The following is a 27488-nucleotide window of genomic DNA, read 5'->3' as shown; positions in this document are numbered from 1 at the left end:
GTACAAGCATTAAACCTGTATTATTTTAAAGTGTTCTATCTTGTATTTTACCCAAACACAGTTCTTTTTTCACACACCTATTAAGAAAATTCTTGACCTTTTGATTTTTTTTCCTCTAAGCATTAGATACATTCATTCTCACACCAATTCATAAAAAATAGGTATTAAATATAACATAGTTGAATTATAAACATCTTTACATCAAGTAATACCACATGCTTTGTAAGTAAATAAAGCAGTATTGTCTCTACTAAAAGGAAAACAAGCAGTCTTACCTGGGAGTCTTCAGAGAGCAATTCCCTTTTGTAGTTGGTATAAAGTTGTTGGTTCTCCAGGCCTCAAAGCTCTCTTTAATCTGAGAATCAGGTGGTTTTCTTTCCCTTGGCAGAAGGGCATGAGTAGTTTTTCAGCTAACATCTTCCTTCCACAAAGGTAGTGCACTGCTGTTGTCTTTAGCTGCCATTTCAAGAGCAAAGGTAGTTGACCTCGATAGCAGGAAGACAAACAATTTATTGCTCTCTGAAAGAGGCTACTGGGCTACTTTCCTGCTTAAATATGTGTTCAGTGATCCCAGCTGAGGCTGGTTACCTAGGGTGGGGCCAGTAATTAGCCTGGCTCTCTTTACAAAGAATGATTTTTGGGGAACTATTTAAACTTAGTTATTTAAACAAATTATGAATTTTGACTTTTTAATTCCAATTTGGTATGGAAGTCAGCATTACCACATGTCAGCTAGAGACAAACTATGGAAGAATAGTAAAGACAGTGGAAAACATTTTGCTATGAAATGAGCATATATGAATCTCGAAGCCATGCTCAGAACACAGTGTACTACAGCACTGCAACTATTGATGAGTGACACCTGTGAAATTATACAGACTCCCATCATAATGGAGCCACCAATTATTAGGATAAGTTGAGTGAGATAGTTTTTGGCTTTGATGCTGTAAGAACACTCTGTAAGGCATCACCCACTTCCTGAATTGCGCCCAGAAGTTGAAATAACTTTTACATCCAATAAAAAAGAGTTTATAGGAAGGCTTTTTCAAGGGTGTGCCTGCAACCAAGTGTTATGTCTGCCACCTCCCTAACCACGGATCCAGAAACAAATAGCTGCTTTTCAGAGATCCCTGCCATAGATGCCAGTACTTTTTAACTAGGACAACATTTTGTAATTATGCTGGCTGAGGTTATGTGTATGTGGTGATGGGGGGGATGGAGCCACTGTCATTTTTCTGTACAGGATGAACTCTCATAGATATGAAAGAGGTACATGATTAGGTCACTTCATCCACCCCTCTGCCAATGTGGGAATGTTCTCTCTCAAGTACATTCTGGACTGCAATGTCCAATCTAGAGTCAGATGACTCAGAAATTGGCTAAATGTTGAGCTTTACAGTTTCTCTAAAGACAGCTCTTTGCTCAGCCTGCTGAAACTTGGGGAAGCGACTTTGTTTTGGGTTGCAAGTCCCAATCTTTTATCACTCAATTGCCTGTTAATTTAGCTGGCGGACTTCACGGGCTTTCACATGTCTTGCAACAGGACACACATTAGCCTAAGTACACAGTGAAGATTATTAAACAGGAAATGAGGTCTTAGTAATTCTCTAATGGAGAAGTGTTTACATGTTTTCTAGATAGCTGATGGTTTTAGTTACACATTCAACTCTTCAAAATGAAATTCTGTATAAATGGCAAGTAAATGGGGACATTGTCATAAAAATGACATCATCTCAACATTTGAGTCTAAAGCTTAGTCATTAGTGTAATATTAATTTAAACCACATTTTTTTAAAAAGTAATCTTAATCTTTCTTCTGGCACAGGTCATTGTTTCCTGGCCATATGTAGTATGATAATATTTTTTTTGATCGACTAAATACTAAGATTTTCAGAAAAATCTCCTGAGTCCCCAGAGTAACTGCAAATATTTACTACTCAATGCAAGGCCAGCATTAGGCTTAGGAAAAAAGCTAACCCATAGTATCACCTATTATGCTTACATATTTTATTTTAAAAAATAAAGTTTTAAAAATACAGTTAGTTTAATTTAAAACACTGTACTGCATCTATTATCTTAGATGAAAAAGGTGATTAGTTCTAGGTTTGGATTAATTTTTTTTTTTAGGTTGGACTTCAAAATATCATTGAAATACACAGTAGGTTAACAGATGTGGAAAGCCCAAAGCATCTTGCAGTGTGAAGAAACATTGGATTTGACGGCTGGGTCCTTCCATCAGTTCTGAATTAGATATTTTAAAATTGTCTTTGCCATTATTGTAGTGCTCAACCTATTTAGACTATGTATAAGCAAAAGCGCTTGTTGCATTTCCGTATTTAACCACAAACTCAGTGATGCTTCCCATGGACAGTGAAACCTGGTCCACTGAATGCCAGTAATAGCAAATGCTGCTTCTGTATTTTGAAAACCACCTTGTTCGGAATCAGAAGACATTTGCCAGACCAAATCCTAACAGAGCAGTGACTTCAAATAATAAGAAAAAAAAAGCTCACATCTCTTCTGGCTTACACATCTATTCCCTGTTGGTAATATTTAGCAGTAAATATTGTTAGTATGCTTTAAAAAAAGCTTAGAGAATATGAAAAGTTTCTGCTTAAAGTAGTGCACTGATACAGTTTTACAGGGTGCTTTCTGTGTGTGTGTTTGTGTGTCTTCCCTGAAAATATTCTCTATCCCATCTGGCCAGTTAGAAATATTTGTAATAATATTGCATTTTCTGTCAAACTAACAGCTGTTTTATTTTTAGACAGGACCCAGGGCTTTGGTCTTCTTAGTACATTAGCAGGTGCGAACTGTAGCATTGGGTCAGAAGAGAACCAAGATACAGAAGTAAACAGTAATTCCTATTTCTTGTTCTTTGCTCATACTGTTTCTTGTGTTGCTCTTTCCTATTGTCACACTTGGTGTGGTGGTGGTGGTGGGCCTTTTTTTTTTTTTTCCTTTCTCAAGGGATGCTTCACAGCCTATTGGAATGTATTTTAAAGGAAACATTTCTGAAGTCTGAAAAACTATCTGCATTTTTCTTACAAGTCCTCCTGAGACAGTTGTTCCTAGGAGCTGTCACCTCACAGCTGTGAGCTTGCTGTTTTTCAGGATGTTGCCTCAGAACTCATCATTTTACTTGGAGATGTCTGATTGTGTGCTCAGTGTGGAAAGCTGTTAGGTGTTGATCACACTGGCTTCAGCACGGTGTAAATGCTTTGCCACTGGAGACAAGGAAGGATTATTAAAAGCTTAATTCAAGATGTTGTTTTTCATTAATATCCAAGAGCAGTATTTTGTGCAAAACAGAAACTATCACTTGATAGTGTTATTTAAAAAACAACAACAAACCTAACAGAGAAAAGCTTCATGTAATACCTAGTACAGTGTTGCAAAAGTGGCTTTTTCATAATACACGTGGTACAGGTTTTGCAGTAAGTAACAGTTTAAGATAAAGAGTAAGTTTTTGAAGTCAAACTAGAAGCAGCTGATTTGCTGATGACGCTTTTTAGGTTCATTATTGGGTGGTCTAATATCTGTTTGTTTCCTGACAGTCCAATCCATCATCAGCAGACAGAGAAGAATCCCATTTTGACAACAGAGAGGATGGAGCTAGCACAAACAACCTACAGATTGACGACATTGTAGGTAAGCTCATTCTCTGCTTGGCAGATATGTTGGAGCAGGCACCCCTGGCTGGGATGGTCCCAGAAAGCCACTGGCTTTTTCTCAGTGAGAAGTGCGCTTGGTAGAGCCAGTAGAAGCTAATTGTTTAGTGTTTAGCTGTTCTTCTTGAAAAAATGGGCCCAAGTTTGGATAGGACAGAGTCACGGCAGTACTGCCAACTGGAAACATTCAGAACTGATTTTGTGACATTTCCTGATGCGCCCATTGTGTATATTGTGTATATCTAGAAACATCTTTATAAGAGTAAAGTTTTGAGCTTTATGGTTGCAGAGAAAAATCATTGCAGTTTGACCCAGCAGGAGGTGAATGAAGGACACTCTACTTGGGTCAGCCCTAAGAGGTTCAGGTGTTTTAAGCTACAGGTCATTAAATAATTGCACCATTCCAGGAGATGTGACTTTCTTACAAGTTGTATGTGGGGATCTTCTAAAGGTTGGGTGTTGTTAATTGTAGTCTAAGCATAGTCTCATTGCTTTTTAATTTACTCTGTGGCTGTTCCTAGACAGATCATTTTATAATAAGCAAGAAACCTTAAATATTGGATGAACTCAAAAGCACTCTTGCAATGTAATGTATCAAAATTAATTACCACTGTAATGATGCCATGAGTTTTCTTTATGAATAATCAGTAAATTAAATGTTTCTTTCCATCCTATGGGGTTGGAATTTGCAAACAGGATTTGCAGATGTTAAAATACTGTTTTTATCAGAAAGGCTTTCATACCTGCTGACAAAAGAGAATAATTTACCTAAACCAACCTATATGCATTTATTTCAGATCCCATGTTAGATATGGACATTCAAGAGTTAGCCAGCCTAACCACAAGAGACGGTGACCTGGAGAACTTCGAAAGGCTGTTTTCAAAGCTGAAAGAAATGAAAGGTAATATACCAGGGAGAAATGTACTGAGCTATAGCAGTATATTCTCATCACTCAACAGGATGAAAGCCAGTGTGTTAACTGGGAAGATTTTACAAATTCCTATTCTCCTGTCTGAGGTTTTTTATAAGTAGCTGAGCTTTTCATTAATTTGCCCTTCATCTTGATAGTATTTTTGAAAGAAGTAGATACTGCTCAGCTGACTGCTATCACACTGATTTTGTCCACCATGAACTAATGCTACACAGTTTTCTATAAACAAACTTTTTTTTTCACTCTACAACTGCGTGCCAATCTTGCAGTTTAAAGCTTCAAATGTTTAAGATGAAATCCAGTGTGCTCAGAAGCATCGGCTTTCTGGCGTTTGGGAATTGTAATTGCTCTTATTAAAGAAGATTCCTTTTTTTATGATCTTAAACTAGTTTCTTGGTAGTCCCCTAAAAACAGCTGCAATAGGCATTTCTCTGCCTGCTTACTCCTGAGGTTGACAACCTAAGTAATTTTCTTTTTCTTGCAGATAAAGCTGCAACGTTGCCTCATGAACAAAGAAAAGTACACGCAGAAAAGGTGAGGTTTTGAAATTGGCATTGAAATTATTAAAAATGGGTTTTTCCTTTCTAAGCCGTAGTTACTTCTCTTGTAGAGTTCCTATGTTAAGAGTAGTAAGAACAAACTGCACAGTCCTAGGGAAGACTGTCTGGTATCTCCCAAGAACTGAATAACAAACCTGGAATTTTGAAACACCAGAAAAAGCTTTCCCCTCTCAAAATTTCTGAAATGAAGGCCCTGCAGTCACTGAGGGTGTAAGCCAGCTTCCACCCAAGTCAATGGAAAAGCCTTGATCTCACGGAAAATGTAATCATGCTTAATTAGCATAAGTTTTGTATCACATATGCCTCCCATGAATTCTAAATTATTGGTGTGGCTGAAATTTCTTAACTTCAGAGAGGATTAGCATTGTACATAGAAACATGGTTGCTAGATTTAGCTGCTGCTCAGTTTCTATTTTTTGGATGGTGAATGCAAAATCTTCAGTTATTTGAGGGGAATTTTTCTCCCTTTCCTATCTTTTTTTCCATTGTTAGGTGGCCAAAGCATTCTGGATGGCAATTGGAGGAGACAGAGATGAAATTGAAGGTCTCTCCTCGGATGAAGAAAACTAAGTTCTTCTGTAGCTGCAAGCGACAGAGCAATCCTAAGAGAGTGATCTTTTCCTGCAACGAGTGTTTATTGTGAAAAGCCCCATTTAGCTTTAGTTCTTTCTTTGGTTAAAGGATTCTCCGTATCATTGTAGTAAGTAACACATTCCACAACACCTAATGGTTAGAGTGGTTTTGTCTGACTGTTCATTTATTCTCTCTCACAGAATTTTGGAAGGCGATGCGTGCAGTTAGAGGAAATAATAATTAGTTTACATTTTTCAAATTGACAGTTTTATTGTTTCCTCTTTTGAGTTTAAATAAACAAATTTACTACCAGTTATCTTTCTACATATGGCTGGTGGTTGTTAAGTGACTACTTAATTCTAAACTCAACATTTTAGATGTAGGCCTGTTTGATGTTTTTATGTAGCTTTATAGCTGACTTACTAGTTAAAACAAACCAGATCTATATGAGCCATGAAGAGGAAGCTGCTGAATTGTACCCTATTGTGGGATGCTATGCCAAGGCTGCAAGGTTAATCCTGCTGAGTGCCAGAGCTATTAAAAATGGCCCACAGGCTTTGAATTCTGTTTGTGTGTATAAGTTTGTGGTCCTTCTCTGCAAAGTCAGGTGTTGTGCCACACTCCCTGTGTTTCCATTAGAAACTAAATTTGGGATTAAATGCAAGACAGATTTTTGCTGCTGTTCCGGGGTGAAGTTCCCTGCCCAAACCTTCTGCATCACTTGGCCTCCAAAGCCTAGCAGAATGCACAGACCTTCTGCTGGTGAATTCTGTCTTAAACAGCTAAGGAGAAAAGCTATGACTTCAAAAACCCCACGTTGTCACCTGCTGCATTTATTACAGCTTATGCTCCTGTATGTTCATTAGAAGGCACCAGAATACAAGTCTCAAATTGCTGCTTCACGGTATCAAGGGTGAGAAAAAATTCCTTTGTCCTTAGATTTAGTATGGTGTCATCTTCTGCACAGTCACCCAGTCCGGCTCACTGGAGAGTACAGACATGCAAGGCAGTAGGGAAGCAAGAAGGAAGGCATAGGCTGGTGAGGGGGAGAGAGGAGAAAAAGTAAATGCCATCCTGTCTCCTTCTCTAATACAGTCAGTCGTGAGATACAGTCAGGGGTCTATGGAAAGGGGCAGCCGACAGATGCCCTGCTGAAGAATCGGGCCTTCTCTAGTGCTTGTCTGACATACCCTGCGAAATGGCATGTATTTTCCCCCAGAGCATTTCCTTATCAATCTGAAAATAGGCCGTGTTAAGCAATCTTATTTAGAAATTTTGAAATTAACTTTTCCAATGTCTGGTTTTTTGTGTCAATAAACTTCGTGAGTCTTGAGACAGTGGCTTTCCATAAATTATTTGATGGCTTTAAATTTTAAAAGCACTTTCACAGTGGATCTTGACATTCATTGCCTCTTCTTTTAAGATGAAGCAAAGCTAAAATAATAGGCTGCTTGCAATGCTGTAAATCATTTCCTGGGTAAAAACTGCAACGTTTTCAACTCTTAAGAAATAGAACTGAAACCTTGTTAGTAGTTTGAAAAGCATTTCTCATACAAAGGCTGAGCATTGGCTCCACCATAGTAAAATACCTGTTTTTAAGAAGAAATGTTCCTTTTACAGGGGTACGTTCAAGGAACCACACCCACCAGGGCCACCTCTTCCAAAGCGAACGATACAAAAGAGCTGCTGGGCCTTGCCGTGGCTTTGCCGTCTCCTCCCATTCTCTCCTCCTTTTTCCCCAGCACAGAGAGCTGTAATAAAGAACTGAAGGTGGTTCCTTCCAAGTAGGGAACAGTTTTCCATGTTTGCTTCTTGGTAGCTGAGGACTTTTTTTTCCTTTCTAAATATTTGTTGTGCAATAGCGGTAAATGGCAAAAGTGCAGAGTGAATTAATTGAACACAGCAAAGAACACAATGCACTTGAATACTTTATAAAACCAGTTCTTTATACGTGTGATATATGTGTGACAGTTTATTTAAATTTAATAAAATTCTACAAATTAAAATCAAGTTCTTTGCTGCCTTTTTACAAGGTAGCAGCAGCTAAATTCCCGCAAATGATGCCTTATGCCAGGAATCAGAATTACCAGTTGGGCAACACACTTCTTCAGCCTGTTACTAATACGAGGAGGAGATTTGTAATATAGAAATATATCCTGGAAAGAGTCACAGCTCTTGGTATAGACAGTGACCAGAACAAGTCTTTGAAAACGCAGAGCAAGCATTGACTGGGCAAGCAAGCGTGATCTGAGCAGGACAAGGAGTCTGGTACAGTAGGCGTTAGGCCCGGTAGCCACCGTCCCACAGAGAAGCATCCATGCTGCTTCTGCCTAAGACTGGCAAAACACTTGCACAGATAACATCTTGGTGCAGATCTTACTAACACACTAAGAACTCTTTCAAACATGTTTTTGTGGTAAATGCGTGTCTTGTTTGTAGATGCAGCCTGCGCTTTAAAAAAGCACAATTCCTCCAGGTAGGAAGTGTGGCTATGAAATACTAGGAAATGGTTTTAATGACCCTTAAAGAGTATTGTATTTTATTTTTAAATCAACGTTTACTTTGCTGGCAGCTTGTTTTTTGTTTTGTGGATTGTTTTTTTTCTGAAGAGAGGCTTTGTTTTTGGCTACAGAATTTCTTTACAAAATAGATGTTACAGAAATGACTAAAAGGGGCATTTGTGGAAAAGCAAACCCGAAACTTGTGTCTTTTACTTAGTTTCTCTTTGTATGCCGCGGCATTGTTTAGCAACAACAAAAGAATTCCTATCTTGGTTTTAAATCTTCTTAACAGCTTTGAAGTTGTTAGCTTTCCCTGGTACTGGTACTCCAGTGCTGAACTGGCACCGCTGTGGAACAGCTCTGCAGTTAAGTTAATGCACTGTGGCTAGATGTAGTGGCTTTTCCTGGGTAAAGATGGTCACAAGAGAATCTAGATATACCGTAAATGAATTTTAAGACACAATTCTGAGGGAAAACATGACGATGCTTCAGTGAAAATGGGAAGCATCCGTTTCTGGCTGTGGTCTTTGCAAGAAAGCTGAAAGGAAAGTGATTGTGTCTGTGTTAGCAAAGAGCATCAAAAAGGGTTCCAGCAACCACTCCAAAGGCTGCGGAAGACCTTTAAACTAACAGAACTGAAGAAATTGCAATTCCAGTGTTAGCGGTGACACAACAATCACTGAATCTCATGAAAACACGCTGTAGCAAGAAACTTTGAAGGCTCCGTCAGTCTACGCGTTTCCTGTTTGTTTTCCCTGGGGGTCCACAGCGGCCACGTGAGTGGCTGGTGGCAAGAGAGTAACCGAGCGGGGGATGTAATGAAGAACAGAAGCGGAGCGTGTGGAAGGCGGTGAAGAAATCAAACAGTACTGAAACATCGTCTTCCTATTGCTCCACGCTGGAGGCAGCTGTTGACCTTACGAGCACACGCGCCGTCATCAAGGAAGAGCCTCAGAAGAGCGACGCGGTGTCACGGGCTGCGCTCCGGGGAAGGTTTGCAGAACGCCCGTCTCTCCCCACCCCGTTTGCAGCCCACTGCTGTTGGTTTAACCCAGTGGCCTTAGGTCTGGCTTAGTGCGTTTCAGACAGATTTTATCTCTACGCTCTGAAAGTAACCTCCCTCCTCTAAAACCAGCAGACTAGCTGCTCTGTTGGAAGGTCTGTTCTCCACACGCAGAGAGGAAAAGTTGAATCCTCTGTGCCTCTCCACCAGCTTTCGCTTGGACAGTGGCACTTTCTAGTCCAAAGGAGCATTTGCAGAAGTGAGTTAAGGATTTGGGGGCCGTAGAGAAACACGTTCTGTAGTCAGCTACAACTCTGTATCTGTTACAAACATGGCTCAGTCTTCTTTTGCATTCAGGTTTGGTAGTTTTACTAATCCATCCTTAAATACAGCCAAAACATGCTGGAGTTTTCCCGGGCTTAGAAGGCTTTTCGTTGCAATACCCCTGCTCTCCTGACTTGAGAACAGACGCTTTCGTTACGCTGTCTGGTTATTGATTTTGTTACCGATACGGAACAGTCCATAAGGCTTCTGAGGCCAAGTAGCCAGTTCAGTTTGCATTTCTTTTTGTGATTAAACTAGTTGCTAGGTCACTGTAAATAAATCAAGTATAGAATTAAACTGACAAACTCCATGTATGCCACTGTTTGCTAGTGAACTTCCAGCTCCGACTAAAGGCTACAGAAATGTTGCGTTCAATTAATTATTAAAAGGAGAAGAGGTTACTTGCATACAGTAACAGTAATGGATTACTCCAATAGTGTTTTGGACTCGTGGAAACTTTGTCCTAAACACCCACAATTAGTAGATTATAGCAAAATAAATTTTAAAAAAGTTTATATCCTTTATAAGGTGGGTGCTGCGGTGTTAGACTCTGGTTCCCAGCCCCGGTGAGGCTCGCTGTCGCTGCTTCCACCTTCTTCCCTCCCTCCCATGCAGCCGGCCTAAGGCAACCGCCTGATGCAAGGGAGCTTCCAGCAGAGCCCGGGGAGGAGAAGCCTCTCCCTTGAGCCAGAAGCAAGCGCAGAGCCGGGGATGAAACCTCAGTGCAGAACCACCCATCGCAAGTGTAAAACCAGAGACCCCCTCTCCCCTGGTTTCTGCATAACCCGTGGCTGGTAGGGCGTTCCCGGTTCTGGTCTGGCACGTGGCGTTGCTGTACCCGCCAGGCTGCAGTCCTGGTGAAGGCTGAGGACGACGCTTGCAAGAGGACTTTCCTGCCAGAACAGACCAACCGCTTCCCCCACATTTTCTGCCTGAACTGAAATCTCCATGGAACGTCGATTCACTTTTCTTTTTTTTTTTTTGGGCTATGGCTTTGAGATTTTTTCATTTGTTATCAAACCTGTATTTTGCTTCAGCTTCCCCTTTTCAGTGCAGATGAGAAGATTGTGATCCTGAAATCCGTGATATATTCAGGTGGCAGCAGAACTCGCAGCTCAGATCTGATCTACTGCATCACACTTGAGTCTTGGCAACCCCAGTACAAAACCTGGACGAGACCCTTTTATTACCACATTGTTGGAAAACTGAGTGGAAAAAGTATTCTCGTAAATCCTCTGTCAGGAAAAACAACAAAAAAAATTCTGAATTTCAGTGAAACGCTAGGAGGAACGTTAGGAGTTCACAGAATTAGATCATAGTGTCCCTTGGCTTGGTAATGCTATTTGGAGAATGCCCTCCCTGAGGCCAGCCGAATGCCAGCGTATACGTATTTTTTTTCCCCCCAGTATGGCACCTGCCCTGGCTACCTGCCTTCTACCGAAACAGCTGCTTCGCTGGACATTTCACGGCCCGGAGTCGCCTCTAGGCGCAGTCCCAGTAAGGACAACAGCAGCAGGGACACGTCCACAGCATCCAGCTCTCTAAGCTGACCAGGGTGGGTGCGAAGGACTCGCTCCACCCAGCAGCTGCCACCGCTCAAGCTCAGCTACTGTTTAATTTCTGATTACAGTGATTGCCTCCTTGAGTGGCAGGGAGGAGCAGCGTCATCGCTGCAAAGAGAGACCACAGACTCGAGAAACTTACTGTAACAAGGAGTAATAGCCAAAAATACAGCCTGGGAGATTAAGACGGGAAAACTTTTCCTCTAGGAACATAATGCAGCCATGGAAGAGCTTACCTGGGGAGGAGGTGGGTAGAATCTCTGTTCTTTAAGATTTTTCTTCAAGATTTATCTGGACAAGAGCCCAGCTGACCTGATCCAGTGTCGGCAACAGCCTTGGATCAAGCACGAGGCTGGACTAGAGACCTCCAGCAGTCTCTTCCAACCATCATTTCTCTGATTTGATGAAACCGTTGGGGCACTTGTAAACCAGGTCTGAGAGGAGCCGTGTTTTCTAGTAAGGTAACACATCAATTGGATGAATGCTGCTGAGCTGGCCCACAACACGTGCCGTTCCAAGAGCATTAACACCTTATTCCCAATGCATTACGGACCGGAGACCACCCTTATCCCCATCCCCCTGCCTTCCTCTGTTCTGCAGAAGTGACCGAGTGGCCAAACCCACGACTTCAGCAAGGGACTTAAAAAAGACACAATTCCTTAACACAGAGACACCAGGGGTATTTTAGGGTCTGCCTCAAGCCAAGACACTGAGGACAAAGCAGTAAATACTCCACTGCAGCTCCCACACTTCTGATAATGGAGTTTCCTAATTCACAGCTGTAAGGTGAAAATACACCTGCAAAGAGTGAATGTTTAGCTACGTCTGACTTTTCCAGCAGTTCTACAATGAATCCTCTGAGCCACTTCTACTCGCCTTTGAATCCCATCAGTAAAAAGAACTAGTTGCAATTTTTACATTATTTTTTATATCTGCCTTTAAATTCTTGAACAAAACTGTCCAAACTGTAAAAAGAATGAAGATCTTACCTGTAACTGAGATCTCGTGCGAATTACTGGGAACAGCCTTCATTATATACACGTAGAAATGCTGCTGTCTCTGAATTATCTGTGGTTTCAAAACTCCAGATGCTTTCGGTTTGTGTCCTTAAATACATTTTTACAATATCCTTATTTTCTCATGAGCCTCAGTTTTCAAATCAAAGTTTATTAAAATGTCAAAAAATAGAACTTACAGTTTCACATATGAAATAAGAGGGCATACATAGTACAGGCCTTTAGTAACAAAATAGGTGAATAATGCTTAACAAGCTAAAGCATGTAGGTGACATCACCGGTCATTAACATACAATCTCAGGTTAAGAAAATCTAAACACTAATGCAAACATGCTCATACATATCTATCAAAGGGGAATAGTTCAATCTAGCGTGACAGAAGTAGGCTGCCTCCATTGGGAGAGTGAACTAGATGCATCTCAGCAGCAGAGACTGGTGCAGACTCCTCTAGTATCCACGTACTGGAGGAAACGTAAGATGAACCAAAACATTTATGGAGTAATATGTTGTTTCCTTTTTGAAGCCTCATAAATCTGAAGAGCACAATTCAAGGGCCCATCTGGGAACCTGACTTGTTGCTGAAAGATAAAACAGCAACTGAGGCAAAGGCTCCTGCTGGAGAAGTCCTTGTTCTGTTCTATTTGCCAGGGTTTGTTGCTCAGTTCTGAGGCGAGTCTCCTTTTCTCAGATCAGTGACTGCCTGATTTCTAGCAATTATCAGAAAGGAGCATATGAAAGATTTAATACTCTGAGTCCTTAATTGCCCTTTCTGTTAAAAATTAAATATTTGATTCATCTGAATATTCAAGAAAGACAACATAAATACAAAAGCATGTACATAATAAAAAACATATACTGAATTTCTTAACCATACCGCTCAATCAACTACTATATAGTGACTAATTATTTCTCATTCTAGCTTACCAGCTTATTTGTGAAATTCCATTCCTCCTACCTATCCAGTACCTTGGAGAACTAGGAAAGCTCACAGATGTTTTGTGATATGGCTGAAGTCCTTCACTGAGCTGTGTCTTCTTGCTGCTTGTGCTTTTCCAGTTAGTAAGTAGCACAAGGCAGGGATGTCAATACTTGCTGCTTGAGATGGAGTTCTGAATATTCTTCACCCTGCAAAGGAGTCCTCTGCATGGTTCAAACTATGCTGATCCTTAAGGGGAGAGGAAACTAATTTGTTTAACTCTTCCTCAAAGGCTACCCCCAGCCTTTTCATGGCATATATGGGTAGCCAGAGCTTTGGGGAAATCTGTTATGATCACATTTCTCCATCTTTGTACATACGCATGCTGATTCCTGCCGATTAAATCAAATGGACAGCACTGGATTACTTCTAAGACAAGCTTAACACAAAATACAAACTGCAATTCAGTTCAATACGTTAATAATAATTAAAAAAAAACAAAAAATCACCACAGTCATTTAAAACCACAAGGCCATCAATATCATCTGCCAGCAGCCAGGCCCTTGTGTATGGCTACACCAATTAAAAAGAGTCAAAGTTCCTGCTAGTGACTCTCTACTAGTAACAAAAATGTATGAAATCCTGGTAAAACTAGCCAAGACTACCATTAAATGAGAAGATATTCCAGTACAGATGTGTAATCTAAGCTAGGGCATGGTTGATTGCATACATTTGTGCTACATATCAAAGCTACTTTAATAAAGTTTTAGAAAAAAGTAAAACCAAGAAGAAGCCACGTGCACCTCTGGGGCATGGCCACCTACAGTAATCTACAGCCGAGTGCTACCTCTTCCCTTTCGTTAGTGTCCACATGAATGGCATGATTAAGCACGTTTCAGATCTGACGGGGGAATTAGCTTTCATCTGTACAATCCACGCCAACTGTGCAACATAAAAGGAAACTCAGCCGTAACCTCCCTTGGATCACACCCCTTCCCCAACCTTTATCTTTTCATTTGTTGCATGGTACAGGACTTTCCATTTGACTTTATAAGGTAACTTTAGAAACCATAAAGCTTTTATGAATTAGTGAGAAGGCAAACAAAGGGGAGGAGAGGAAATTAATACTTTAGTGGAGATAATCTTCTCAATTTTATCTAACTGTACTGCTAGACCAGCTTACATTTTCCATTTGAAGTCATTTTACTTAAGGGATGATGAGGCGCGATTAACTAAAGTTTTTATGCATCATCTGAATCCTGTTTTTCAAAAGGCATCTATTAATAACCGTTAGCAATGAATTATCCTTTCTCAAGCAGAAGATCTAAATCTGGTTCCTAGCGGAAATCCAGGTCCAATTCTTAGTTTGGCTGAGGGAGGCGATTCTGTGTGCAAACTTCGTATTAAAGTCAGGGTTTATTCCAGCTTCTAGCCTCTGGGTCAGGCCGGGTCCCTGCACACACCGTCACGTGTAATGAACTCTCTGACACTGGAATTTAAGATGTCATTTTTGTTGCTAATGCACAAGGCACCACAGAGTCCGACTTCCTCCACAATTATGTGGACAATGAAAACAATTTGTTCTCTAAAATAAGCAAATACGACTTAAAGACACTTAGGGAGGAAACCTGGGGCCATTTTACATAGCAGATTTTTTTCCCTCTCTCACTAAAACAGCAAGTCAAATACCTCCACGGAAGTCGGGATAAATTTTTGTTTGCAACTATGTTAGAAACCTGTATCTGAAAGTATATGCCAAATCAACCCACAATGACAGACAGACCTACTTTTTAAGTGGCTAGAAAATACTATTTTATACAGATGCTTTTATTGCACAAGTCCATGCAATCAGAGATTTAACTAAAATCAGACATATTGCAAAAACTAAAAAAAAAAAAAAAAATTAAAAATCCTAGAAAACCTCCAGCGCTATGATACAAGCCGTGTTGCACAGTGAAAGCTCCAGTCAAAATTCTGCAAGAGGATATTCAAAAGCGCCTGTATCATTCACAGGCACAGCACAACCACCACTGAAAGTCTTCCTCAGAATTTAAATTTCATATACAAAAAGTAATTTCTCGTTTCTGGAAGAAAACTCTCCTCTAAAGCATCCTTTCATTTGCCTGGTAAAACAAACACCAGCAACGAGCCTCTCGGATCATCTGTTCCTGTGTCCACTGAACAAAGGGCGCCTTGGACCCTGTCTTGCCGATGCCTCAGGTACCAAAAGCGGTGGTTTTTTGCAAACCGAGTGGTGGGGTTGATAAACAGAGTGGTCTCAAAGGAACAAGCGCATCGGGAAAGTCTCTCTACAAATAGGCAGGTACATGGAAATTCCTGGTAAGTGTTTGAAATGCTATTACAAGTCGGTACCCCATTATGGGACCAGGGTGCTCTGAAGCTCAACCCGGCACGCAGGAAAACTTCCACTGAACTCGGTGGGGCCGCTTGCGTTCGCATCTGGGAGCACAAAAGTTTGCAGGACTAAAGCCTTAGCACAAACCATTGCAAAGTCCATCCGAGTCTGTCCTTCCCAGAGCCAGGTCTAGCTTGTGTGTTTGTCTTTCGTATATGAAAAAAAAAAAAGAAAAGATTTCCATAGGAAACTGATTATCACTTTCTCCCCTCCCCCTTCTAATATTTTGGCACAAATGCGTATGATATTCAATGCAGATATAAAGAAACAGATAATTGGATAGCACTGACAAAGTTATGAGACTTATTTGGCAAATTTGAACCATAAAAACAAGTGCTAAGGGTTTTTTCCAGTTGTGGAAGTTGTTTGCCATGACAATTGCTGCAGGGAAAAAAATATTAAACAGTCTGGAGCATGTATGTTTAAAATGAACATTTTATAATACAAGTAAATACACACTCTCCCAATTTCTCCAGGCAAAAACACATCTCAGAGAATTTTAATCAGCTGAAATAAGTTTTAAACAGAGGGTTTGTGTGTCTGAAATGTCCTGGTTCATGCGCAGTCACATGTGACAGCATGGGATAACCTATTAAATTGCATATTCTGAAAATGGCAGCATGGGCCTGTTCACTTCTATCACTGGAGCAGACCTGGACACTAAGCCCCTAAGACTTCAGAAGTGGCAGATACCATTCAACATACCAAGAAAATAGAATACAAACTTTCTGTAGTTAATGCAAATAGACTGCACAATAACGAAGGTTTAACTTATCCAGCCAGAGCTCCCCACATGACAAATGTCCGTCTGTGAGCAGCTCAAGTCAAAAGTCGCTGCAGCAGTATCAGAAGGAGCCTTAAGTTTGGCCTTTTGCTTCATGTCAATCCGGCCTGAGACCGTCAGGGTATCAGCTGCATCCCTCAGGCATGAAGCAAGGCTCTGCCTCCTTGTTAGTAGTCCAGCGTGGGAAATTCATTCCTTTTGGGAACATTACTGGGGGAATTAGTTCTTGTGTGTGCTTTAAATGCTTCCTTTTCCCCCTACTGCTGCAATCCCAGGGAGGACAGGTGTGAATCAGGTGGATGGAGACAGGAATGCATGAGCAAGAGTCATCCCAAAGTCCCACGGTATCTGGCTTTTCAGAGGTGCTGCATGACATGAGCCTGGAGTCGTGTGAGGCAAATGGACAGTTTCCTCCGAGCCGCCAGTGGCTCCTGCGTGCTCACAACAGCACGGAGTGAGCGGCCAGACAGGCACGACATGGCTGGAGGCAGAGCACTGGCTTCTCTCCGCTGAAACAAAGTCCATTTTTTTTATCATGATAAACTTCAGCTTCAAATTCTAACTGCAATGGCCCATAGCATCGTAACCAAAGTGCTAACAGTTTCAGTGGAAGTGGCTTAAATGGGTATTTAGTTTAAAAAACAAAACAAAACAAAGAAAACCCACTTTTTTTTTTTAAGCAGATTTTTTTTCTCATCACTTCAATAACTGGGAATTTGTTTGCTATGCAGTATGCATTTTGCTAAGAGTTAAGCCAATTCCATTTTCCAGAGTCTTTGTGCCCCCCACCCACCCCAGGAGATGTTTCCTTAGGAGACACTGGAACAACGAATACTTGGGGAGCCCATTTGTGTAAGGACCTTGTCCAGCCACTGCAAAGGACCATTAAGATGCAGTTCAATCCAGCAGGGAGTACTGGTCACAGTCTGCCGCCTACAAGAAAGAAGGGGTTGGGGGGGAGAGAAGAAAAAAAAGAACATAAATGTGACTTACAAAACTATACAAATGTGAAAAGGTTTTACAGCTACTGAAGCATTCTTTCCTGCTTAGACAATAGTCTTCCATGTGGGGCTAAAGGAATGTCTCTCTCCTCTATAACACGCTTTTGGCCTATGCTGCCAACTCCTTTTAAAAACCCTACCTTTTCTCTTTACATTTCTTATGATCCCAAAGGAGCAACTCACCATATAACCTATTTACTACTGAAAACAGGCAGCATCTGATTCCCTGAAGAGAAAGGAAGGTGATTATCTAACCAAAATTCTTCAGTTTTATTTTGTAGACCCTGCCTCTCCTAATCAGATAGCAACGTAAGCAGTTTACCAAATATGTTAAATTTTTCTAAGACAAGGATATTCTCTTTTTACCATATCTTTAGGTTTTAGCAGAACGTGGAAGCGATGGAGAGAGATCACCACTCAGCCATTCAGACTCCCTCCTGCAGTCCCGCGGAGCCCTCTCCCTTGTGCGGCCAGAGCTGCCAGAGCATCCTTTTTGCACAGCTCGGGAGGATGCGCTTTGAACCCTACACTACACATGCTGTGTATGGGGCACTCCATCAGATTTGCATTTGATCAGCTGCCTCAAAAGCAGCAGAAATGCTGCAGGGTGTAAAAAAGTTGCAAAACCCATCTGAACAGCAGAAACATGGTATTAAACCATACGTTTTCAAATCCCTCAAGAGTTGGCGGCTGTGGCCAGAGAGTAGAGGGGGATGCCCTGCTGGGTCAGCGCACACCATGCTTTTACTTTCCCCTGCCACCTTCCCCCTCTCCTATCTGCTTCTCTTATTCTCCCTGAGGCCAGACCCCATGGAGCGTCTCCAGATGGTAAGGCAGGAAGAGATGGGGAGGAAAGGAAGGGAAGGGAGGCCAAGGCACAGGGCAAGGGGCTCTCCCTCCTCTGCCGAGGGGTGGCCTAAGTCTTGTTCCAGGCAGAGAGGCAGGGACAGCTGCTGTGGAGGAGGAGGATTACGAAGAGAGGGAAATAGCCTGGAAACAGCCTTGTTTTACACCCTCATTTCCCACAGAAGCTGTCCTTGGAATCTGTTTGTGGGAGGGAGAAGCCGAAGTCTGTGGGGCCCAGGGAGAAAGCGCTGCTGAAAAGGGGACCCCCTGCTTTGTGGGGCTGCCCCGCTTCACGGCAGGGCAGAGGAGCGGGGCTCTGGGGTACGGCTCTGCAAGGCTTTGGCCAAGGGCTGTAACCCTTTCTGTTGATGCATCTGTATCTCTCATCGTGTGAACTGAAAATGGAAGCAGCTCCCCGAAGGCACCCCACCCATTCCCAGCTCAGACGCGGCTGACCGGAGCTAGCCAGGCGATGCCCCAAGAGTGGGTGTATGGGCAGGGCTTGTCCTATACAGCGACTTAATGGCAAGTGTTTTGCGTTAAAGGGTGAGCTGTTTGGGCAGGAGGACTGCAGGACAGGGACAGCAGAGCACCTCTCGCTCTGTCGGCTTCAATGAAGCATACAAACCTCTCAGGTCACAGGAAAAACTAGTCTCCCTTAACTTAACAAAGAGCATTCCCCTTTGCTGCCTGAAACCAGCTTTTACGCTGAGCAGTCCAACAACTGTCCCGGCGACACTGTACAGAAACCCACTACCCGTGGGGCTGCCGCACTTCTGCCCTCTGCAAATCTATCATGGCAAACTTCATTCTGCCTCCCCACCTAGACGACCAACACACTGGCTCCAAGCTTTCAGAAAGGCAAACCCTCAAAACTCTCCATGCCTTCAGCTTGCTCCACCGGGCTCTTGCTGGACAGAGGAGAACCTCTGCATCACAGACTGCTTATGCAATTGGCTTCTCCCCCCTTCCCTCCACCAAATCCCTGGCACACAAGAGCACTAAACACCCCACCAATTAGACTGCTCAAAAGGCTAAGCAGCTAAACTAGAAATCACTGGAACAGTGCTCTGGATGCAGCTCCCACAGTAACATTTTCATATATGAATCAGTTCAACAAATAAACGTGCTCTGACAAAGGCAATCAGATGTAGTATTTTGTGGCAAGGAAATGAAGGAGCAAGAGAGCAGCTTCGGCGTGGTCAGCGTGAGCGTAGGATTTCACTGACTACAATACTCTGATGAGATAGTTGACTTTCCGTAAGTCATGCTCATCTGGATTTCATTATGAGCCATGGCTGCGAGCCAGGGCTGAAATGCTCTGGCCCGGGTGCAGGACAATTTCAAAACAAAATGGACTCCAAACATCTGGAGAAATGAAGAAAGTGGGAGAGTAATGTGCAGAGCCCAGGCTCCAGCTGATACTATGGCATCTCCCCCGTCTGCTGCAGGCAGCTGTGCAAGGGGAGCATCGGCAGACAGCCTTGCTGCTCCGGGAGGCAGGGACTGCCCCCAGATTTTCAAATAAGGCCACAGATTTAAAGGGTACACAGTTAAGTAAGTATTTCAAAATGACATTTGGCTTAAATCCTTGCCAGCTTTCTCTCTCATAAAACGACATTCATTTTCCAATGAATTTCGTCTCCCCTACTTGTACTATTAAACGCTGATTTCACTCCCTTTGCTACTTTGGGACATTTGCTTGGTAATGCAGCGGAGCGACAGCAACACAAGCTATGGAGTACTCCATCCCTCACACTGTCACCATTGTCCCCATGTTGTCAGAATAACCATATCATTGATTCCAAACACCAGACCCTACTGCATCTCCTTTTTTACCTTCAATATTCAGTGGGAAAAATAGTAACCCTGTTTCTCCCACTGCCTCCGGTTACATTTAAGCAACTGTCCTATGACAAGCACTAAGGAAAGGATGAGGAGATTTAACTGTAATTTTGCAGCAACTCTAACAGTTCTTCCAAATGTAAATTTTCAAGCTGATGTGCTTTTATTTTAATCCCATTAGTCCCTGATAAAAGAAGCATCAAACCCAACCCATATCTATTAGGAAGCACTCACACTGATCATATCCTGATAACAGTGTAGTCATAAAGACACTCAAACTATCAAATATACATCTAATTTTAAGAAAAAAAAAAAAGTAATAGTTCCTACACAGGCCATCTGGAATTATCTACTGTGCTTCAGGTAAAGCTCTTGGGTCGTACAACACTGTGACCAAATGTACATGGTCTTCCATGTATATCACATGATGTATGTTTTACACAAGTAGGATGGGAAAAACAAGAGACAAGATTGACACATTCTCAACAACTACAACCTATCTGCATTACTAAAGAGACACTGTGCTAATTCCCCCCATCTTAAAAGCTGAGTAAAGAAGCTTTGCAGAACACTATCCTAGGCTGTGAAACACAGGAGTGGCAACGGCAAGCACAAGCAAAGTTTCATTTGAAAGGCCTGACCTGTATTCTGCTCCCCATCCCTTGACAAAGCTCATTCGAATTGTGCACATTCTGGTCAGCTGATACACAGCTTCGAAGCCCTGATTTACAGACTGAGCCAAGAGAGCGGCAAATTCCTGGTTGTTAAAAATCTTCAAGTTACATCCTGTGAAAAAAGAACATGACAAGAACAAGGCATTAGCTTAACCAGATTAAGAAATCCATTTCTTTCTGAGGATGGAAAGAAACTCAATGCTGCTTTCCCATGCCCTCAGATCATGTGATACTATACACAGATTGTTTAAACACAACATTTCAGAAAAGGAATCAAGGTTGCCACATTTCCACAGCTCATATGCTGAAAAGGAAGAAAACCATGTTACAAGACAGAGAACGATGGATGCTTGTGCCCACACAGCAGATTGTGATCTACGAGACCAGACTTGGGTACTGACATGGAACCTCAGGGTTAAAAAAGCTGGTAGCAGAGCTGCTTCTACTATAACCGTCTCTTAAATGTAACTATCATGCACCAAACAATTTTCCTTTAAAACTGGAGTTTTTCCCCAACTTAGTTTAGTCCCAGCTGAAAGACTGGGAACAATTTATTCAACTGTTTTTAGGTGATAAAGGTGATATATAACAACATTCTTCCTAGTTTAACTAACTAACTAACTACACAACTCTCAAAAAAAGTGTTGCTGTGCCTGCTTTCTCCCAGATAACCAGAAACAAGTTAAACTCTGAAACTTGGCACACGACTAATGCTCATTTGGGATTACATATGAGCCAAGTCTGAAAAACAACCATTTGGACTGTGATGAATTGTATTTTTCTAAAATCACTTTCTGAGCCTACTCTCTTGGGCTGGACTCATACTGTCATCTGTTTTGGGTCGAACTGCATATAGCAAAGCGTAACCGCATGCAACAGCTCAGCAGCTGCAGAAACAACTGCCCATTTTTGTGACCATAAAAGAGCACAGCCCAAGAGCCATGTATCTTGCAGAGAGTTTGAAGGGAAGCTGTGTCAGGCATATTGCAGTCTAAGGGGGGGAAAATAAGAAGGGTAAGAGCATCAGGGCCAGGCTGAGCACAGAGAAAGAACTATCACAAGGAAAGCAAAAAACTTGATTGGGATCAGACTGCCAAGCTGTTCAGACTTCAGGACTGGATGGGAACAGGTCTCTCCGCGACTGTGCCTGGGAGGAGTGGGTACGACTTGATCTTGTCAACAAGGGAATGAAGAAACTGCTTCAAACCCAGCAAAGATTTGAAGATGAGGCTGAGAAGGCGGCCAAAGACTGTGGCAAAAGTGGGGAGAGCTGGAGTCCAAAAAATGCGCCTTAGATGAATCTACAGCGGAAATGTGGGTTGTTTATGTCTTCAGATGTTGACTCCAGCCGGGGTGGACTCTTGTGATGTGGCTGGAGAATTAAGTCATGTTTGCAACACTGGCAGCTGCGTCCTAAGCATCTGAGAAAGGAAACCCATTAAGATGGGCCAGAGCTTGCAGTGTATGGATCTCTTCTCAAAAGAAAGACAATCTTTATTCAAATATTTGTAAACAAAAAAGTTCATTTTTTAAATATAGACATACTTTTAGCTGTAAAAAAATCAGCTTTTGTAAGCTGAGCTAAATAACTAAATTCCCTTTTGAATGGCGTCCTCTCATCCTAGCTCTTTTGCATGTATCTTACAAAAAAGTATTTTCTTCCTAGATAGATGCAATAAATTCTCCTGTAACCTTTCAGCATACTTTAGACACACGTTTGCTGTAACCAGAACAACAAGGTGCCTGCAAATGCGATTTCCCTAGAATAAAACTAATTCACAAAGGTGTGTGGGGGGAAGTCTTATTGCAGAACAGAAAAAAGTAACAATTTAAGTCTATTATGGGTGAATCTAAATTAAGAAAAATTTCTTACCTTATATTCTTTTACTTAAAGGTACAAACAAAATTATAAACATGACTATCAGGTAATTACAATACAATAATGGACTGATAAAACACCACACCGAAAAAGTGGCAGATTCTGCTCTTAGTTCTGCTTAGATACTTAAGTACTGTTTCTTCCTACTTGTATGAATGTAGTGCAGATAATTGTTGGAACATACACAGTAGCCTCTTTTATCAGTACCTTCATCCTATATGCTATACAAAAAATGCCCTGCTCAAGTTGTCAAGTTGCTTATAATAGGGCTCAAGTTTCTGATTATTGTCAAGAACGGAGGTCAGCAAATCCATGCCTACCTTGACAAAGAGCTTGCTTTCCATAGCAAGTCCCCGTTTGCAAAAAGTGAAGCCTGTGCAGGATCACAGATAAGGTATACTTCCTTACCTGGTGGAATCTTGCAAACTGTTGCTGGGTGCCAGCCGTAACGTTGGTTGCAGTTGGGAGACTGGACAAAAATGGCACTGTCACTAAGGCACTCGGCAAACACCTCACCGCCAATGTAGTAGAGTCTTACTCCTCTTCCTAGGAAACACATGGCACAGTTTTAGTTTAGCTTAGAACAATCATCTGCAAAATCTGCAAGAGCTGGTAGAGACGTAGACAACCTCTGCATGAGACAGCTCTCAAAAAGCAGCTAAACTATGAACGATAGAAAATGAAAACCACCTCTTTTGGCCACTGAGTAATCCCATTAGGGAGCAATAAATTTGCTCTGTGAGCAAGTTAAGCTGAGGAAGGCAGAAAGACCAATTTATAAAGTCAGGATTGCACTCTCCAGCCCCATTGTCAATCACAGCCTGGACTGCATAAACTTACCACCTCACAGCCTGCTTACTCCGAACATAGATGTCTCTGATATTTTCCATATGAATGTTCTATCAGTTAACATACGGTTTTCAGCCTTTTCTGAAAGTCAGCGCAGCTGGATACAACTGTTCGTTTATTTACTTAGTGATTCGGAATGAAATTATACAACGTTTTCAAATCATTGCCTTTTGCTTGAGATTACATTGTATACAAGGACAAACATACATTTCCCATAGGAGTTCACACAAATTATTAAAATCTTAGTTAATAAAGAAACAAATTTCAGGAATACGTCTTTGTTGCTCAAATAAACATTTGCTGTGGTCTTACATTTCTATTTGAATATCTTGCTTTCATTCTTCCATAAAGCATAAGGAGCCTACTGAATTTAAAGACTGATTTCTGAATCTTGATTTTTTTGGGGGGGTTGGGTTTTTTTTGGTGCTAGAAATCATATTAGAAAACAAGTAAGGAAAGATCCTCCTGTATGAAGTTTACTGTTCAGCAAAGGGTATAAAGGGGAGCAAAATCAGGACAAAAAGCAGGTTCATTTTTGATAGAAGTCAGCAGAAAACACAGCAAAGTATAAGCAATTTGCCTTTTATTAAAATGGCATAAATCTGGGATATTCTATTTAGCGCAAGTTTAACTGAAAACAAAATTGAATGTTACCTTGCAGTATAAGCAGGAAAAGTGGAAATTGAGATGAAAATCAAAGAACTAAGCTTCCATTTATAAAAGAACAGTCAGTTAGAAAATAAAATAGTGCAGAAGGGATCAGGAATACACAGGATTATCACTAACATCCATCCAAATATAGTTCAGAAGAGTGCATATAAAAGTTTAAATTCTGTCTCTCTCTATTACATGCAGTTTTAGTGTTCCTCAGTGCATTTTTTTATTATACTTTATGAAAAATACAATTAATCTTTATGGAAGATTAGCCTGCTAAAACACCATGGATATTCAAACATCGCAGTGTTCTAAAACTGACCAAGCTGCATGCCGATTAGGTAAATAAAAAGCTTTACATGCAGGTCTCCACCTTCCACCTTGAAAGACACTGACTAAAACCAGGAAATAGAAATTACCAATGTGTCGTCTTGTGAGTTCCACTGCCGCATTTCTATTCACGTTAGACAGTAAACCAAGGCAGAAGCGTTCAGAATTAGATGGGTCAGTGAAACCATCCACGGTCATAGAAGGCTGAGAGGCATGGAAAGTCTCTCCCACTCGCTGGTTGAGTTCATAGTAGGATATCGAGCACCAGAAAGCTGGCTCGCAGTAGGTAACAGGCTGCAGGTCTGCACAAAATAAAAAGCAAAATGAATCACAGGCCCTCAGAAGAGGGGGGGTGGGTGGGTGAAAAAAAGCGACTGTTTTGAAACATTGTTCTGCTTCATTCCTTGGGCTCACTTTAACCATCAAACTTTAATTACTTGACAGATTTTAATGGACCGCAGCTAGAAAGTTACATCACCCTTGAAGCTTTTGGCACATGGAACAATCACAAATAGTCAAAGATATTAGTCACTTAGCAAGTGGGGTGTCACTTAACTATCTTCATACTTGGAGAAAATTTACTATGAAATGGGATCACTTTTAGGTAGCCAGTACCCTAAAAAGAGAAAAGAAAAGGAGAGAAGAGGAAGAAACAGAAAACCTTAGAAAGAGCAGACCACAAACCTGCTTTCAGAAACACAGATCTCCAGAACCCTAATGCTGTGCATTTAGACCAAGTAGCCAGCAAGTCCAGTTTTCGTTCTTACTGACTCTGTTATGATCTCTCTGGCACTGATGAAACCAGTGGAGTTGTCTGCAATACGCACCAAATTGTATGTAATACTGGCATCAAAGTAATTTAAAAATTAGATCCTTTCTTCCAGTCCATTTGATCTCAATTTTTCAAAGAAAATCCCCAGTAGATGATGACAGATCTCTTTTATTGGGGTTATGGTTTGACTCGGCCTGTGGACCGAAGCAAAAGGACCAAAGTTCATGAGCAGACTGAGGCTGAGGTAGTCTCAGAAGACAATACTTCATACGCGTGAAAGGTGGGACATTCAAATGGCATCGAATGATTTAACTGCTCCCACTGAAGCCAATGAGATTTCAGCAAAGGAAAGCTCAAGTCAAATGTTCTTGAAAATACTGCACTAGATGGTGCCCAGTCCTGCTATAAGCCAAGAATCTGCTGAGCAGAGGAAGTGGAAAGCAGGCTAAGCTAATTGGTAAGTGCTCTATTCTCCACATTCAATGCAAGAAATAAAAGCAAGAGAAGAATTCCCTCCAGTCCTCCCCTCAATTTATCACTTCATCCCTATTCAAATGGTGCTTAAAAGCTGAAGAGAACAGCTTCCCATCTGGCCAAAGAGTTAACATCAAGCAGCAAAACCCAGCTTTTTCCACAGGCTTTCCCATCTGTTGTTCCTGCAAGGCTTGGGCAATTCTGGGGCTTAAGAGATCAGCTCCAAAAAATCAAAGCTAGTTTTTACCATCCCAGCCTCCTCCCACACTGAAGAGTGTGTCTCTACAGAGGTTTGAAAGTCATTTCTCATCTGGTACCTGCTGTTACTAACTTTTAGAAATAGGTTGAAGCAGCCTGGCTTCAGCCAAAAGACATGCTGGTTTCCTCTTCATTACTGTGGTGTGTGAGTTCCCAAAGCAGCTAATAATCAGAAAAAACCTTTGGTTTCTGCTTTGTTACAAGCTTTGCTGACAGCAAATAAGGAATTGAAAAAAAGTGCATCTGGGGAACTCTGTAATCCTGAGCAAATCTTCAAAGTCTATGAATTTTGGAGCCTATACCCATTCCCAGCTTCTTTTCACAGTCTCTTTCCTTAATTACATCATCAGAAAGAAAAATGCTCTATCACAAGCAAAGCCTGATGTTCCTGCTCTCCTCCACACATTACATCCACAAACGAAAAAGCGTATCTTCCTCTTACGGAAAAGGACATAATGTTCAAAGCGAAAGCTAACAGAGGGCAGCTCAATAGAACAGGGGTTGCTACACCAATTTAAGAGATCTGGTAAGCATACCTGCAGTTTCTTCACATTTTAAACAATTTCATAGCTTAAAGCAAGCCCCTCTCCTGACCTGCACAGATAATATTGAACACATCCAGGAGTCACACAAGTTTACTGTCTCTGCCTTTTTCTCTTGTTTGACATATTTGGTTGTCCCACTGGAAACTGCCACATCAGGCACATTTCTCCAATACCAGCCTCCTTTCATCAATTAGCAGCTGTGGCCTGCAGCAGTAATCTGTACGCATCGTAACTGACTCTGGGCTTCACATGACTCCAGTGCAATTTGTATAGACGTACAGCAAATACCAGCACTAATCAGAGTCTCTTAAGGTGTGTCCACCCACTCAAGGAAACAGATTGTGTTCCACATGACTGTGCTCTTATTCCACAGCAAGTGCCTTTCTAATTGAAAAGCTGCTCAGGTTTTCAGAACAATCTGATCAGAAAAATCAAATCAACTTTTGTTGATCTTTAAGTAATGTCCGCAGATTGGTACTATTCAAGTTATAAAAACACTGAAGCCTGTATTGCTCTCTATGGTTTCGTGGTCCTTTCCTTCAGAAACCACCTCCGCTTGGTTGTGACTCAAGGGAAATGTGGATTCACCACTGAAGGATGTACGGAAATTTTATTTCCAGCTTATTTGCAACTTGAGGAAAGACACAAACCAACAAATCCTACCTTGAAGAAAAACTTGTCTCTAAAAAACGCAACCAAGCCTTATAGATGCTGCTTTCTCCTATGATTTGTGGTCTTAGGCTTCAGCTTAAGCTGTCATGGGATGGGCGCATTACCTCTTGTCTTAGAGCTGTCCTGAATATTCATTTTCAATTTATGGATTTACTGTTTGGGGAACACTAAGAGAATGTAGCTCTGCTAAAGCCAAAGAATCCTGAGGGGGTACACAATCAGCTAAAACACGATACAGTAAAAGCAAGCAAATGCTGCCTGAATCGTCTCCATACAAGTTCAACCGTGACTCACTACAGCTTTGCTTTCACAAGTGTACACTGAGTATTGGGATGCTATCCATATTGCATCTTCCCTGCAAGATTAAAGTACTATCTGTTCAGCTGCGGAGGAAAAGAAATCTGCTGGCTGCTTTGCACACTTTACAATGT

General features: G+C 41.6%; 2 protein-coding genes across 3 annotated transcripts in view; one reads left to right on the top strand and one right to left on the bottom strand.

The window, feature by feature from the left end:
• The window catches only part of AAGAB (alpha- and gamma-adaptin binding protein), a 13223-nt gene extending 6798 nt beyond the window's left edge, over positions 1–6425 (top strand). Inside the window, exons 6-10 of the mRNA XM_009575535.1 lie at positions 2768–2850; positions 3558–3651; positions 4469–4573; positions 5088–5137; positions 5656–6425. Of these exons, the coding sequence (XP_009573830.1) occupies positions 2768–2850; positions 3558–3651; positions 4469–4573; positions 5088–5137; positions 5656–5733 (410 nt within the window). The 3' untranslated portion in view covers positions 5734–6425. The remainder of the gene's footprint in view (positions 1–2767; positions 2851–3557; positions 3652–4468; positions 4574–5087; positions 5138–5655) is intronic.
• A 10432-nt stretch (positions 6426–16857) lies between these two features.
• LOC104075123 (mothers against decapentaplegic homolog 3) overlaps positions 16858–27488 on the bottom strand; it is an 18318-nt gene continuing 7687 nt past the window's right edge. For both annotated transcript variants that reach the window (XM_009575532.1, XM_009575533.1), the window contains exons 5-8: positions 24426–24638; positions 22912–23049; positions 20592–20736; positions 16858–17191 (exon numbers count right to left, since the gene is read on the bottom strand). In XM_009575532.1, coding sequence (XP_009573827.1) covers positions 17068–17191; positions 20592–20736; positions 22912–23049; positions 24426–24638 — 620 coding nt within the window. In that variant the 3' untranslated portion in view covers positions 16858–17067. The remainder of the gene's footprint in view (positions 17192–20591; positions 20737–22911; positions 23050–24425; positions 24639–27488) is intronic.

Source organism: Fulmarus glacialis, unplaced genomic scaffold, assembly GCF_000690835.1.
Source record: "Fulmarus glacialis isolate BGI_N327 unplaced genomic scaffold, ASM69083v1 scaffold1324, whole genome shotgun sequence".
In the NCBI taxonomy this organism is placed as follows: Eukaryota; Metazoa; Chordata; class Aves; order Procellariiformes; family Procellariidae; genus Fulmarus; species Fulmarus glacialis.
The sequence above is the reverse complement of the archived record's forward strand: the minus strand, read 5'-3'. Positions and strand labels throughout refer to the sequence as shown.